Source organism: Alexandromys fortis, unplaced genomic scaffold (genome assembly GCF_014885135.2).
Source record: "Alexandromys fortis isolate MF-2015 unplaced genomic scaffold, M_Fortis_MF-2015_v1.1 scaffold_178, whole genome shotgun sequence".
Taxonomy (NCBI): domain Eukaryota; kingdom Metazoa; phylum Chordata; class Mammalia; order Rodentia; family Cricetidae; genus Alexandromys; species Alexandromys fortis.
Window position 1 is genome coordinate 3305423 of NW_026068054.1, and position 17293 is coordinate 3322715.

A 17293-nucleotide genomic window follows, 5' to 3' on the forward strand; every position below is an offset into this window, starting at 1 on the left:
AAGGAAAAAGGGTAACATTTGGCAAATGTCAAGACAAAAGTAGATTATTTTAGTCAAACCAGTAGCCTCCTTCCCTGGGGACCATCTCATCGGAATGAGCAGTGGCCTTCTTGGCTACTCTGGAAACACACAATGATGGAGCCTTTTTTTTTCTTCTTTAGACCCTAAAAGGATACCTGCCCTACATTTTGATAAATTCCCTTTGTAACAACAGAATAAAGCTTCCCAGCTAGTGCTTTCTAAATGACACTACCAGCCCCCCCCCCCAAAAAAAAAACACTTAAAAATAAAAGTGTTTCCAAATCAGCAAATGTCTGGCAGTGTTTAGAGACATTCTTGGTTGTCACAATAGAGGAAGAGAGGACTAGTCTCCAGTGGGTAGAGGCCAGGAATGTTACAGAACACTCTACTGTATACTCAAAGAAGTATCATCCCCAAATATCAAAACTGCTCAAGTTAAAAAACCTCGCCCAAATGAAACATTAAACAAGAGCAGAGTTCACCTGTCATCTCAATATGAAAATCCTCCAAATAGTTAAAGTTGCCAAAAATCTTGGGATATTGTGAGGCAAGGGGTCTCTGATGGTCTGTGTTAGCTGTGATCTATATGGAAAGACACTGAGCTGATGTTAGCATGTCACGGAGGAAATGTTGATAGTAGTTAACGTCATCTTCGATATCTTGGGGTAATAATGATGGCAGTATTATCACCCATCGGTAGAGTCCTCCGTAAGAGTTACGGTCAATATTCCAATGATCCTATGTTGTAAATACCAGTGGTTGTCTCTATATGTGAAGGGACTCATCACAGGGAACTCCAAGAAGAAGGTGTTCCTGGGAAATAAAGTGCCGCGGAGCATCACAGAATCTGTTTTGCTCACCACTGTTTGTCCAGATCTAAATAGAATCTCTAGAAAACTCAGGGACATGCTAGAATCACCCCTACATGGTTGAACCCTGGATCCAGCTGGCAGCCTGTCTGGTTTTTCAGCCAGGTTCACACTCTGCCATCATCCCCATGATATCTATCCAGAGTTACTGGAACCCATTAGAGAACTCAGGTCTCACCTCTGATAAGCAAAACCAACAAGAACCTAAGGAGGAAGTCAGGCTGCTTTCCAGAGGTACAGAAGTTAAGTTTTCCAATTTTCAGAAAGCTGATTAAACAAAACAGTGACCCCCTGCCCCCCAATAATGGTCAAGTACATTTGCATTACCATGAGTCACTTGAAAGCAATCAAAGAGAGTGGCTGGCTGCAAAACACGTCAACTCTTTCTCTTCTATTAACACCTGGCACCAGGCAGGGTACCTGAAGCCCAGGACAGCCCTTTCTCAAAGGCAAACTCTGGATCCTCAGAAGCCAATTCTTAGATCATGGAATCCACATGTGGCTCTGTCAATACTTGATAATACTCAATGCCAGGCCCATCTTAGCACTGTCTTTAGGTAGAATCCAGACAGGTCCACTCCCAAGTATTAATACCTCCTGGATGAAGTGAAGGTTCAAACATTTAAAACTCAGTGAAGGGATACCCAGTTTGTACATTTTATTGCTGTCGAATATTCTTTTACACTGTGTGAATATAATTTACTGTGATTGCTCTAATAAAAAAAAACTGACTGGCCAATAGTTGGACAGGATAAGGTTAGGTGAAAAAACCAAACTAAGGACAGGGAAGAAGAAGGGAGAAGTCTGGGGAGATACCAGCAGCCACCGAGGGAGCAAGAGATGCTAGAGTAACAGGTAAAGCCACAAGTCATTTGGTTATACAAAGATTAACAGAAATGCATTAATTTCAATGTAAGAGTTAGCTAGTAACAAGGTTGAGCTATTGGTTGATCATTTACAATTAATATAAACCTCTGCGTGGTAATCTGGAAGTGGCTCCCAGGACAGGAAAACTCCACCTACATTTTATCATGCCAGTAGAGGCTAGAATTCTGAAGGAAACATCCAATAACAAACTTCTAGCAAATGTAACACACCGAGAATTATATTATCTTAATAAAGACACCAAACGAGAAATGAATAAAGTAGAATAGGAGAGTTAGGTTCCTTCTCGGATGGGGAAATTTGGTTTTAGGAAGATGTAAGTATCCTTGACATTCAACAAACATGCACTTTGGAGGTGCTTTAACTATTTACCCACATGTTTAATTTCTGAAAAAGCGGTGGTCCTTTTAAGAATCAAGGCGGAGAAAAGTCAAAATCAGGACTCTAATAAAATGTGCTGGAGAGATGGCTCAGTGATGAGCGTTCTTGTTCTTGTAGAACTGAGTTTGCTTCACAGCACACACGTGGTGGGCTCACAACCATCTCTAACTCCATTTCTGGGGGAGCAGATTCCATCTTCTGACTTCTGCAGGCACCAGGTATACACAGTGCACAAATATGACATCCAGGCAGAACACTCATACACACCAACAATTAGTTACATTTTTTTAAAAAAAGAAACTAATAAAAATCTAGACTGCTAGCCCATGGGAATGTATCTCCCAGAATTCTAAACAGCTACTACAGGGCTCTCCTATTTGACTCCAGCTGGTTGGCAGCCAATGTAAAGACAGAAATGAAAATGACAAGGTCAACACACCCACAAGATAAAACTGAGTTCTCTCCAGAGCCTCCTGTTGATGTTTTCTAAGAATAGTCTGTTGAGTCATCCTAAAGACTCGCTGAGATACAGAGAGCCACATTCGAAACCAAAGAGTGAAGGATGTTTAAGAGCCTGCTATACATACTCTCCCTCAAAGAGAAGAGAGCCCTGGCCCGTGCACAACAATAAAGGAGTCCAGCGCATAACCCACCACTGGCAAGAGTCGCCTCTGGAATTCTGTTACCTGGACACACCAACACAACGTACCTTCTTCACACCACTGCTATTTCATAAAACAGACTTTTAAAAAATATGGTCTGGCCAGCGGAGATGTCAAGATAATCATTTCTGACAAGAGACTGAAGGACACAAATTCTGTGGCAATAATCACATGATGGCAAAATCTGTCATTAGAAAAAAAAGTTCTCAGAGCATTGAATTCTAGTGGATTGGAAATTCTGGTTAGCGGCTGTAATCAACCAACGAAACCTCATTTGTTATCAAATGAATTTAAAACTGTTGAACTAACCTCATTTTCACAGGTGAAGTCTTCCAAACTTCCTCTCAGCAACTAGATGTCACTCTTTGTCATTTTCTAGATCTTTATCATCCATTACTTCCTTTCAGTCTTCCCATTAACCCAACAGGTTTTCTTCCTCTTTGACTTGAGATCCCTCTACCTTGTCCCTACCTTGAACTTCCTCAAGCTCCACCCTCACGGGCATGCAGGCTTTATTCAGCACATGCAGCATAGGGAATGCTGACTGCCACCTGCCGTTCGCATTTTCTGGAAGCTCTAGCATTGTCACGGTACCTGAAGAAGGAGAAGCCAGATGCCTAATGCAGTGTCGTTATGACCACAGTGTTTTCCAAAAATCTGTGGTTGATAAGTCATAAAACCCGGCAGCTCCTGGTATATGATACGTCCCCACTGATAATCAGAAACTTAAGAGAAAGCCACGAATGGAGAAGACATTTGAAAAAAGTTACTAACACAGATAGGGCAAGAAAATTACTTTCTGTAAATAAATGGGCTTGTGGGCAGAAGGATATTAGCTATTTCAAATTAATATTTTTCAAAACCAACAAGATGTCTGAGCAAGGTGGAAATTATAAAGGCAGGTACCCCCTGGCTTGCGGTGATGAAATGGCACCAACTGTGACCAAAATGACTCAAAGAGGTAAGAAAATTCACCAGCATCTTGCTGAGGACTTTGAGTCAGGCTTACTGTGGTAAATTTGATGTTAAACATGTAACCTCTGCAATGACGAGTTGAAGACACAGCAGGTTACCATGTTAGCCAATGTTCTCTGTAGCTATTATACAAAAGCAGTACATAAACAAATGCTTAAAAACACGGCAGTTATAAATGTACTAAAAAACTGTTGTACATCACAGCAATTTCCGGTTGCCATATGCAACAAGATACAAAGTAAATCAATATGGAAAGATGTTGGATATATAATACCACTGATAGGAAATACTGAAGGATGCAACTTAGAGGAAGCATTGCTATGAACAATGATAGCCAAGACTATCCTTGTGATGTCACATGACAAGTAGAACACAGGTTTAGTCAGAAGGAGGGAAGGAGGGAGGGAGGGAGGGAAGGAGAGAGGGAGGGAGGGAGGGATTAATTCAATGTAAAGAGGCAGAAAGGAATCTGAGGCTAATATAGATTTGAGGCCTGAGGTAGATTACACAAGGGTCACGGTTCTGTACACTTTTGTAGCCATGTTCTTGTGTAAGATAATTTTGTTTCTCTGTCAATCATAAATGGAATCTATTTCCTCTTCTCTGGAATCTGGGCTAGCCCAGTGACTCACTCTGGTGCACAGAATATGACAGAAGGTGTTACGTGACATTTCTCAGCCCCAGCCCCAGCTCTCTCAGGAAGCCACCATGAAAACAAACCCAAACCATCACACTGTGGTAGGGGACAGCATGCCAGAAAAACAAGGTCCCTAGCAGACAGCCAGATGCCCTCCAAAAACAAAGTATCCTGGCAGTTCCATAGTGAGTACACACAGAAAGCTCAGAGGAAATAAAACCTGCCCTGCTGAGCACAGCCTAGATGGCTGACCTATAGAATCATAAGTCATAGTATACTTAGAAACTGTTTGTTACACAGCCATAGATAACTGATACAAGTATCAGAAAGGGACCAATGAAAAGCACAAAGATCCCTACAAAAGTTTTGCTGTTGTTGGTTTCTTTTGTTTTTTAATACAGAGGCAAAGGAAAACAAAGCCAAGCTTGAGATGAACAGTCACAGTCTCTGGGAAGATGAGAAGAAACAGGAGACAAGTGGCAGAGAAGCAGTTACCAGAAGCATCCAGATATACATCAGGATCTAGGAATGAAGGAAGGGGACACAGAGGGACAAGCAGACAAAGGAGGGTCTAAATTATCATAAGGTAGAACTCTAGGGTTTGAATAATACGGTTCCCGAGAGTGGCATTTCCATGTTCTTGCAGGAATAAGGAAGGCTGAAATAGCGCTGAGAGCTCACTGAAGGGTCCCAGCAACTTAGAAAGAAAGAGAAGTGGTCCAGGAGGAGGCAGGGGATTGGGGGGGGGGGTCTGGGTGGGACTCTAGGTAAGGATTATTTGCTTGAACAATTATTCATAGAAAAGATATCCAGGAGGGAGTCGACAGAGGCGGTTGGCTAGAAGGCAAGATGGCTAACCAGTCTGGCAGTTAAGTGTGCAGGATCAAGATGAGAGGAAAGGACCAGGAGGTTAAGTGGGGTAAAGGGACATTCAGGTCTGGGGGTTTCTGCAGAAAGGGGGTTTTGGTAGATATATGAATACAGGAGTCAGCAGCAAACTGGGTTTGATAAAAATTTTCAAAATCTCAGGCTTCAAAACATCGAGAATGACTTCTACTCAAAAGTTTGCTCACCTCTACTGAGACTTGAGAAATAGCATTATAAAACTTGAAGACGTATTTTGAAAAGAAGAGAAATGCGGGCCTGAAATATAGGTAATCGATTAAAATTAGGACATGATGATTTGCAGTTTCTGCGAAGAACATAAATTACTGGATATTTTAAGCAGGCCCAAAATAAAATGCCCAAACTGAAGAAAGGACCCAAGAGCCTCCATCTTGGCACAATGCACCTCTCACCACAGGTTTTCCAAGAAGCAAATGTCAACAAAAATGTGCAGAAAACTGGACCACTGCACACAATCGCAATTTGGAACGACCCAAGAAGTAGGTCTAGGCCCTCACCTGGTACACATCCCCACACACCCACTAATCTCCATGTCTTCCTGGGACTTACTTCTTCCATAACGACGGGGTGCTTAGCTTGATCACATGGCCAGCAGCAGTAGAGACTTCTGGGAATTCAGTCACCACAGGTAGACAACTGACTCAGTCTGGCCAGTGAACTATAAGCAAACTATTTACATGGCAGCTTCTGGAAGCTTCCTTTGGCCTCCTCCATCCTGCTGGCCTGACCACTGGCAACTCCACCTTGAACTAGGAAGACAAGACTCATGCTAGCCAGAGCACCCTGGTTCCTAGGCATCTATGAAGCCCCATAGGATCCCTGAACTATTTCCTCCTGGACTTGACTAAGATGGACAGAAGTAAATGTTCGGCTCACTTAATCCACTGCTATACAACTTTCGCTTCTGCTCCTTGGTTTTTTGGTTTACCTCCCCCTGGGCATGCGCTGAGGCTACCCTTTCCTTGGTCTTTTCTTGGCCAGCTTCGTTTAAGATCAGTCTCTTTCATTCTTATGCTTCTATTGTTGCTACCTCAGCAAGATCCACCATCAAGTCACCTTCATGTCCACTGCTCTGTCCCTGCCATGAACTCTGAACAAATTACTGATACAGAAGATTATCAATAAGATTTGAATTTAAGCTCTGAAGCAAATCATTACCATTGCAGACCAGCATCTCCTTAAAAACTAGACAAGTGGGTCTTCTCGTCTATGCTTCCATTGCCTAGAGCTGTCCTGCATGTGGTGGTTCCAATACATGTATATTCCAAGATTAAAGTACAATCATATCTGCTCGACAGCATTTTTGTTCCTATCTTTCTCATGACTTACCACATTTTCTTTATTGTGAAAAGTGCTGTTCACAGACCCCCAACCTAAAGGAGTTCAAATTCCAATGAAAATAAATAGACAAGTATTCAAGCCATTAAATTACATATTAGGGATAAAATTATACAGAATCACTAGGGTCCTAACTGGAAGGATGGGAATGGGGTATTTTAGATGCTAGGGTATTTTCAGGTGGTTAGGCTATATTGGAGAATGACATTTGGCCATCAAAGGGTTGAGGAAGTGAAGAACATCAAAGTCTAGAATGGGAAATGGTTCTAGATACAGTAAGAGGACATAAAGGCTGGTGTGGTCCAGGACACACAAAGAAAGAAGGACAATAAGGGGAAGAAGTGAAACAGAATTAGGCAAAGATAGATCCTGAGCTTGTCAATCAGAACTCACAAGACAACAATATCCCCTCTTCTGTCTGTCTTTGGGTATCTCTTCCTCCTTTCCTCTCATCCTTTCTATTCAACTGGATGCGCAAATATGCTACATAAACCCCGCTGTCTTCCTTTTCTTCTCAGTGGTTAGCAAGCTTTTGTGCAAGGCTAAGCTCACTTTGACTCTTCACTCAACAATACCCTTTAAGGCTCACATCCTCCCCCATCTTCCTCAGACATTATCAGAGGCTGCCTTGAAAGTATCTTCTCATTAGGGCCCCTTTAAGTTTCATCCTCTGCCTGCATGCATGTCTATAAACACACAGGGATGTACATGCATGCATGCATGCATGAATACATACATATACACACATACTTTACTTTATTAGAACCTACTAAAAGGAATCTTGGACTGTCCCCAGACATTCTAGTGCCTCCATAACCTGGTCTTAACAAACCACATCTCCCACCTCAGAAAGATGAGAATCATCTCCATATTTAGCCTGTGGAGCCAACCTATGCAAGCCTCTAAATGGACTTTTGCCCATGTTTAGGTTCATGCAGCAAATTCTACCTGGAATTCTCTCACTCTCTCTTCTTCTCTCAAACCACATTTTACTCACTTATCCACTCTACACCTGAGAGCCTCCATGATCCCTTCGACCTGACTACAACACCATGCCTATAGAACCTTCTTCCTCGATGTGCAGCCTAGAACCTCTGTCTTATAAGTACATATTCACACACACACATACTTTAGCACCTGCCCCCAGTCAGGCCAGAAACCTCTTGAAGGCAAGACACATCTATTCTCAGTCCCTAACAAAAAGTTTACACCTAATACAAATGACATATATATGTGTGTATATATACACACAAATATAAGTACAAATATATAATATGTACAAATAGCCAAGACATATGTGTGTGTGTGTTATGTATATATGTGTGCACATACACACACATACTGCATTACATAAGCACAGTCTCACTCTGGTCTCCAGGAACAACCACCAGCAGGATAATGCAAATCTTCTACTGCATCCAGCATCACCCGAGTTGGCATCTATGCAACTTATTTTTACCCTATCTCCAATGCCAGTCTTGTGATAGATGCTCTTTGCTTTTTCACGCAGGAATCAAGAAGGCTCCCCGCTCCTCAGCCATGTGGGTCACCACATGGTCTCAGGGGAAACGGTATGTGAACGCCCTCCTGAGATGCCACGTGACTCTGGGCCTGGGGCCAGAGTCTATCCAATGAGATTGGATCCATGAGCCACTGTTGGCCATCTTCACACTCCCTGCAGTCAGAATAGCCGACTTGAGAAGCCAAACACATGAAGGCAGAAGTGCTAAGAAAGTCCTCTGGTGCCCTTTGTGACTCTGGTTCTAACTGTGCCTGAAACGTAAGCGACAATCCCAGCTGCCTGAACTCAGCTGGGTACCTTCTTCTCACTTGCAACCCAAAGGATTTTTAAATAATACAATTCTTTTAACCATGTCTCCATTAGACTCTTTCATTAGAATTTTTTTTTTTTAAGAAGCCAAAGAGAAACTGCAAGTTCTTCATTAAAGACGCAGACATGAAAGGGCAGAGATGTGCTCGGCATATCTGTTAATGGGTCAATACTTCTAGACTTCCAACCTTTTCTACAAGGAAAGCAGCCATGTATTGTAAAGGTATGCAAGTCACCCAGGTTTTTTTTTTTTTTTTGACTTCCGTTATTGCTTCCTACAACAATTTTAAAGAAACTGTAGGACCTTTATCATTCCCGAGCAAATCCTTGGCCCGTTATAAATTAGCGGCAGGAATCATGGGGGGAAATCTGCCATTCTAGTATAACTATTTATGCTAAGTCAATTTTAAATCAGTTTGAAAAATCACCCACACCATCTTTAGTACAAATCTCCTATATAAACAATTGAGCTCATAAAGATGAGGTCATATTAAAACGACCATATTTGGAATAGAAGGGACCAGTTTAAGATCTGGCACCTCTGAAAACGTAAGTCCCACATTACTTAAGTATGTGGAACCCCAATGTGTCTTGATATTGGCCTATTGGTTTAATTTCTGGATTACCAGAACATTCAAAGTATTCTTTAACAAGCAAAGTAAAATTAAATTAAGATTAAGGAGAATTTTTCAGTAGCTTATATGTCTTACATAGTCATGGAATACACGTTAAGAAACTATGGCCTCCCTGGGGAAGGGATTAAAGACACAAACCCAGGAAACAAAGGAAGCGAAATGATCTGCCACCCCAGGAGAAGATTTAAAAAAATACCAGAAGCTCAGGGACACCTTGAATAAAAGCCTTCAGTACTTATTTTTCAACATAATTTTTGTTCCTTTTCTAAGAGACCCTAATATACCTTCAAAACATATTTGAACCTATAAGCACACTTAGCGATAAGGAAATCCTATCTCTCTTTAACAACCAATCTGAAAGATATTCTCTAAGACCCTTAAAATTCACCATTTATACCTCACAGAAATCCACTGTGAAAGTACATTTCATTACAAAAATGAAATGTTTTCCTTCGTGGCTGATAGTGTTTTCAATTACTGCAGCTTTACATCACCGCTCATTAGTAGTAACTATTTAAAGGTGTTTCCCACCAAATAACGATCAAATGTATAAATGGTGTGTCATCAAGCCGACACGCCTTAAGTACTCTGGTTTCCCCCCCACAATTATTACAATAACGAACGGGCTCATTGGGTAAAGGTGCTTGTCACACAGTTTGATGGCCTAAGTTCATGACTTCGGACCCCACATGGTTGACGGAGAGAATCAACTCCCACAGGCTGTCCTCGGAATTTCCATGTGCACAGCATGGACACACACACACACACACACACACACACACACACACACACACACACAATGATTTTCTTCATTAACCATGAATTTGGCAGGATTTCTAAATGAGCATAGTTCACATTGTACCTCCTAAATGACAGCCTCACTAAGTGAAGGATTGTGTTAAAACTGCTTACCAGCCCTCAAGGTCACGGCACGTCCCATCTCCTACCTCCTCACTTCCAAAGAAATCAAATCCATTTCCTCTACTTTTTTGCACAAAGATTCCCATTTTGGTTCCTCAACCTGAACTCTTTCTTGAATTCCCAACACATGTGTTGGTAGGAAAACTCCACCAAAATATCCAATGTCAGCTTTATTTTTTTCTCCAAAACTAGCCCATGAATCAGAGTTTCTAGGAGTGAAATCCCAAAGCCAGTTTCCTAACAAGTTCCTTGGATGATCCTTGGTGTGGGGGAAGATAGAGGGATATTGCTCCACAAAACAGTCACACCGACCCTTCTACCATCTCCTCCACCACCCGACAACATCTACCATCTATTCTACCACCTGACAACATCTACCATCTCCTCCACCACCTGACAACATCTACCATCTCCTCCACCACCTGACAACATCTACCATCTCCTCCACCACCTGACAACCATCTACCATCTCCTCCACCACCTGACATCTACCATCTCCTCCACCACCTGACAACATCTACCATCTCCTCCACCACCTGACAACATCTACCATCTCCTCCACCACCTGACAACCATCTACCATCTCCTCCACCACCTGACATCTACCATCTCCTCCACCACCTGACAACATCTACCATCTCCTCCACCACCTGACAACATCTACCATCTCCTCCACCACCTGACAACCATCTACCATCTCCTCCACCACCTGACATCTACCATCTCCTCCACCACCTGACAACATCTACCATCTCCTCCACCACCTGACAACATCTACCATCTCCTCCACCACCTGACAACCATCTACCATCTCCTCCACCACCTGACATCTACCATCTCCTCCACCACCTGACAACCATCTACCATCTATTCCACCACCTGACAACCATCTACCATCTCCTCCACCACCTGACAACCATCTACCATCTCCACCGCCTGACAACCATCTACCATCTCCACCACCTGACAACCATCTACCATCTCCTCCGCCGCTGACTAACCAAAAAATACAGTCTGTAATTTCTCCAATGGCAGTAACCTTATCTCACTTGATTTCTGTGCGAGTTCTCTCTTGTTTAATGAGATCTCCTTGCAATGAAAGCCTTCAAACACCAAGCCTCGTCTCACGGCATCTGAGAGGAATATGGAGGGGCACAAATACCCCTCAGAAGTGCTTCCAGAAGATGCCTGGCCACAGACTGAGTGCTAACAAATCTGTGACTATTTCTAAAACACACAAACACACACAAAAAATTACATGCAATGATTTTTTAAAAACAGACAACTAATTGAGGGTGTTTTCTTTCTTTTAAATACTGTGGTGATTAAATAAAGTAACTCTTCAAGTGGCTTCGACTTCCAGCTGAGCTTGTGCCCTGCAGGAGGATGGCACAGAAATAGCAACATTCTTTGAACACTGTGACCACGTACATCCATCGGCTTAATCTAAAATCCCTAGATTAATTTTCCTGGCCTAACTATATGCTTGTTCCTACTGAGCAGAGGGTTCAGTTTATCTTCCCACTGTTTGGGGTGACCAGATGAAGAGTGTGTAGACCTCTACTTTGTGACCACTGGGCTACTTTATCCCTTAGTCACTATAAGCCAGACAACTTGGACTGTAAGCTTTTCAATGGCCTGTAAAAAAATGTTTAAAGTTTCAGAGAGGAGGATATCAAGCAAGCAATAAAAAACAAGTACATAATCAAATGACTACAAAATGCATACATACTACAACTGATCAACATCAACCCAGATACACCATCGTACCATATGACATGGAATTTGGGACAGGGTTGGTGTTAATGTCTGATATGGTGTAGAGGGTTGCCCAGAACGTAAGTGTACATACTAACACAAACTCTGCACAAAGTCTAGTCAACTCTACAACTGTCACAATGCCCAGGTCTTTGCCCATGTCCACTCCAGCACTACACTGACCACACACGTCTGTCCCATATAACTGAACATTAACGACAAAAGACTTACCAAAAAAAAAAAAATTCTTTGAGTCCTATTCCGCTTATGAACTAGTCTAAGACCAAAGGAACACAAAAGTAGACTATGAGGGTTTGTCACAATTATTCTAATTACTCAATTTACTGCCACCTTTCAAAACGATGGATATAGTTTTAAAACTACGGTTATTTCACATAAAAAATCCAGATTATCATTCTCTTATAAAGAGAACTGTAAACTATGGATTACAGGGTCCAAATGTTGCCATGGTGAGAGTCTAGCTGATGCTGAGCAAGGCTATGACTTTACATGGGTGGTGTTTTCAGCTTATCACAAACCCTGTCCTCACATGGGTCCACCGTCTGCCCCTATAGACATCTACGTGTATGACACCTGAGAGGAACTCTTAAAAAAAAATCCACTTCTCTCCTATCATGTGGCTTTGATATCTCATTTTAAGACCTGTCATGGAAGTATATGGAAATATCTCAAGGAGTTTTCAAAATTCAACAGCCTCATACTCCAGATTCTAGAAATAAAATAAGTTACCTCATGACAGGGTAAGATATTGATCTAAGAAATATCCATCAAAATCTCCTCAGTAAGTTTTCAGTTCAAAAACATGGTACCCAAGAAGAGAGGCAAAAAAACGAATTAGCCTTCAGTCTCTTACCCTTCAAGGTAGCCAGAATAGAGAGCCAATGAGATGGAATGAAAGGACAAGCAAGAGTATGTCTTAATTAAGTACGGGTGATCAATAAAAACACGCATAAAAAGGAGAAAGCAAGGCTTAGGGCTGAGGCCTTAATCTACATAAATGTAAAAAGCCTTGTTTTGCCAAGGAAACAAAATGCTAAAAGTATTAAGCAAATCAAGCAGAGGTCAGTCCGAGTTCACTATTAACCTGAATTATTTTATCTCACACCCACGTTAGATGTACGATCTTATTCAGAGACAGCAGACTCACAACCACTTCAACTGGTATTTTATGTGTTACTGTCTTGCTGGTAAAATAAAATTAACTAAACCCAAGGGAAAACTCCGAGTTAGTCAGTGGGTCACCAACTCACTTGAATAACATAATGACTTTTTTTCCCCTTTTTAAAATACAGATTTTGGTTCAATTTGCTAGTCACATCATAAAAATAAATAAGTAAACGTTCTAATAGTGGATTGAAATGAAAATGAAATTTAGTCCTTAGAAAACAGACATGGCTTTAAGTTTATACATCTGCGGCTGATTCATGAATTATTAACTGATTTTAATGATCCTGGCTATATTGTATTTGAAGTTATTCTCCTACTTGCAATGACTTTTGAACCCTCCAAAGCCTTTTAGCCGTTTTTCCATAGACAGTATACTTTCCTGAGTACTGACATTTAAAAGGGACCCATATACTCACAGAATGTAAAGATAATACAGTCACATATAATTTATACAAAGGACTCTGGTCATCTGTTAAAAGGAGAAATGAACGGAGCCCTATTATTCACGGCTTGTAAATAAATGTAGAGATAAGCGCGGGGTTTCACTTGGGAAGCTCTGGCCTCGAGAGCTCGCTCTCTTCTGAAGTTTCCCAGATGGTCATTAAAACAAGAAAAGGCAGAAATATACTTTTTTGTAATCCATCATTTCTCATGCAGAAGGATAATACAGGTCTCCGAAAGTCAAGCCTTAAGAAAGATGAATGAATTCCAGGTACTTTCAGATGAAGTAAACGCCTGTCTTTGTACGCTGCTTCACGTCTTCAATAAATCTACTCTGTACGGCAAACATCACTTCAGATGCAAGTTAGCTGTGAAGCAAATGTTGTAACCCTTTAATTAGCTCTAGCTGCTCTGTGCTCATAAAGTTAATACTTCCTCTTCTGCTACATTCTCTGCACAAAGATAAATTGTGGGGAATAAAACTGGCTTTTTTTAAAAAACTCCACTCCAGAAATGAAGAATACAGGAATACTGTTATCTGACCTGTGGCTCAGTCTAAAGGTACTTACATTTTTACCTGTAAACAAGTCAAAGCAAACACACCTTGAGAGTAAGTACAATTTGACCCCTCCCAAAGCTGATCCCAACTTCTCTCTAAGTAGACTCCCTCCAGTCCTCCCTGTCACCTGAAGAGCAGGTTATTTCAGGGCCACTGCAGAATTCAGAAAGGGACACCAAATGAGCTTGCTTCACCACTGCTAAAGCTGACCAGGCAGCTAGACAAATACTGTCTGATTTCAGGCTTTATATGCCTGCCCTGAAATCAGCTTCGTGGTTTAAAATGACTCAAAATAACCCTTCTCAGAAAATAAAAGGAGCGCGCGCGCGCGCGCACACACACACACACACACACACACACACACACATGCACACACCCCACAATTTCTTCAGTCCCTTGAAACCCTTGGGATCCCAGTGAACAGAGATTTGCCATGCATGGCAGCGACTGGCTTAATACAATAGGTTTCTATTTGGATGCCATTCGAGTGTTGCTGATCTTAAATCAGAGAAAGTAGTTACATTAGACAAGGTAATGGCTTCCAAAAATAAGAGCATGCCCAGTCGACAGGAGGATTGCATACCCAGGCTGCGCTCTGAGGAGATAAGTAATAGCCCACTGGAACAATTAGGCGGATTCTCAGAAACACTACATACTTAATTAGGCAGCCTAGGTCCCTGACTGAGCATACATGGGGGACTTTTTAAAGCATTTAATAACCTGAGTAAATCCAAAACCAGACGACAGAAACCGATCCTTTACTCTGGCTACAGCCTTCGGCCTTTTCTTGCCTTGCTTTCGACGCTTAAGGCATTGCATTCTCCTCAGATTTTGGAAGAGTATGAATGGGCACCGCTGGACTAAAATCACTGAATAAAGTCCAAGTGCCCGGCTCAGGGGTACCCACCACGACACGGGAGAGAGTCGGTGAGACTCCGATGGTCTTTTGCAAACTTTAGCACTGGAGTTGGGAGAGGGGCATAAACAATAAAGCACAGGACCTCCAAGAGCCAGGGGCACAGCCAACTGTCCGGGCTCTAGACACAATCCCTCCTCTTCCTGTTATCTATTCATTAGTTTTGTATTGCACCTTTCTTTCAGCTGCCTCCGTATTTCCTCCTCCGTTATCCAAGCAATCATAAACAAACTAGAATTTGAAAGAAAAGTCGGACGGGGAGGGAGGAGCGGGGGGGGGGGAGAAAAACACATTCAAAAGGTTCTTTCTCTGAATCTCGCCCTCGGGGTGACCGTCTCAAAGCTCTGTGGTGGGAGTTTAGGAAAGGTAGACAACCCGGTCCTCAAAGCCCACCGACTAGGTCTAAGGTCCGCCTATGGTCACCTGAATCTCTCGCTCCTGGAGTTAACGCGAGGAGAGGTGCAAAAGATGGGGTGACCCTGGGGCGTGGTGTGAAGCTGCAACTCTGATCTCCCCTCCCCCCGGGGGGGAGGGGGACCGCCACCGCAAAAAAATAAAAATAAAAATAAAATAAAACACGAGAAGCTCTTTGAGCTAACTCAGGAGAGGCGAGTACCTTCGTCTGTTGGACCAGAGAGAGCACCCTAGAGAGAAGGAAGTAAAGGGCACCTGCTGGGGTCCTACAACTTCAGGTTTCCCAGACCCAGACCCGGGACCCGGGCACTCTCTAAAGTTTGTTCCTCTCTTTTCCTGAGAAACTGGGAGAAGGTTCTGACTGGGTGGGTTAAGTGAGATGGGCGGCAAGAAGGAGGAGGTCTCTGAACCATGAGCTCCGGGACCCCTACGTGGCGTGCTCTCCATACATACACACACATAGCAGAGGTGCTGCGATCGTGTTTACTAATAACATCTACAAGGACTCACGCGCGAGTCTCGGCTCAGTGCAGGGACTGAGCTTCGCACAGCTTTGGGGGGAGCGGGGGAGGGGACCAGGAGGGCAGACGGAGCGCCAGCAGAGGGACAAAAAGGTGGGTGGGAAGGGGGACAGTAAGAGAAGACGAGGAGTTGGTCAGAGACGAAGGCGCACCGAGAAACCAGCGTTTGGGGAGAAAAGATAGAAAAGAAAGTGCAGCGGGCTAGGCGGGACGCGCCCGGGATGGAGAAGTGGCCCCCGCCCCCGGCCCGGTCACCTTGCTGTAGCCGTAGTACCCCAGGCACTGCGCGAAGTCCAGGCCAGCGGGGTCCCCGGCCGCCGCGGGGTAGAACCTCACATCCATACCGGGGCCGGGGCCGGGGGCCGGGGGCCGAGGCTGGAGCTCGCCGGGGTCGCTACCCGCCTCCTTGCGGCCGCGCGATCCACCGTCGGGGACGCCCGGCCGGGGGCGCCCAGGGACAGCGCACGGGTTGTGGGACTGGAGGGGTGTCGCGCGGGGGCCGCCGACGAGCCCGGGAGCTGCGGCCGCCGCACACAAAGGCGAGGCCACGCGAGCCGCGGGAGAGCGGGAGGCGGCCCGTGGAACGCGCCCCACCGGGACACCGAGGCTGGCTGAGCACGGGCCGGGAGCCCGGGGCACAGGGCGCAACGCGGGGACCCGGGGCGGCCGGCGAGCTCAGGTGCGCGGAGAGGCTAGGACGGCGGCGGCGGCGGCTGGCCCCGCTCCTCCTCCCCGGGCGGACTGAGCCGAGGAGCCGCGGAGACAAGGGGCCCGGCCCCTCCCCTGCCGCTCCCCCTCCTGCCGCCGCCGGTCCCCTCCCCGCGCCGTCGCCGCTCCGCCCCTCCCACCCCGGGCAGCTGGCGCGCCGCCCGCCCCGCCGGTGCGCTCGGCTGCCGACCGCCTCCGGGCTCGCGCCCCGCCCCGCGCCCCGCGCCCCGTGCAGCCCGGGCCACCGCGCGCCCTTCTCCCGGCCTCTCTCCGTCCCACCCCTTCCCTCCCCGGTCCTCTTTGTCCCCGCTGCCTCACCGCTCTCCTCGCTCCCCGGCCTCCCTCGGCCGCCCCGCCGCTTCCAGCACTGTCCCCTCTCGCGTCCCGCTCTCCTCCTGTGCGACCCTCGCTTCCCTCCGCCTTCGCATCCCCAAACCGTCCACTCCCAACCCAGTGCCTACCTTCCTGTCCCAATCCTTGCTGGTGGGGACCTATCCTTATGCCCGGTGTTCCGGGTGTAGACCCAGTCCAGAAACTAACCTGCTCAAGTAGCTCCTGGTAGCCAGGACCTACTTGTACACCTGTGGTATTTTCCAGAAGGAGTGTTAGGGCCTGACCTTTCACAGGTAGGCAGACTTGAAGCTTCCCGGGTTAACGCTCATGTCGGGTCTCTTTGTATTTTCTTTACTCTTGTTTGTTTTTGAAAGGCATTTGAGTAACTGATCTA

At 44.8% G+C, this 17293-nt stretch overlaps 1 protein-coding gene across 2 annotated transcripts in view; it reads right to left on the minus strand.

The window, feature by feature from the left end:
* Nucleotides 1–16607, minus strand: part of Tox3 (TOX high mobility group box family member 3) — a 103386-nt gene extending 86779 nt beyond the window's left edge. For both annotated transcript variants that reach the window (XM_050119795.1, XM_050119794.1), the window contains exon 1: nt 16114–16607. In XM_050119795.1, the coding sequence (XP_049975752.1) occupies nt 16114–16200 (87 nt within the window). In that variant the 5' untranslated portion in view covers nt 16201–16607. The remainder of the gene's footprint in view (nt 1–16113) is intronic.
* Nucleotides 16608–17293: the final 686 nt, after the last annotated feature.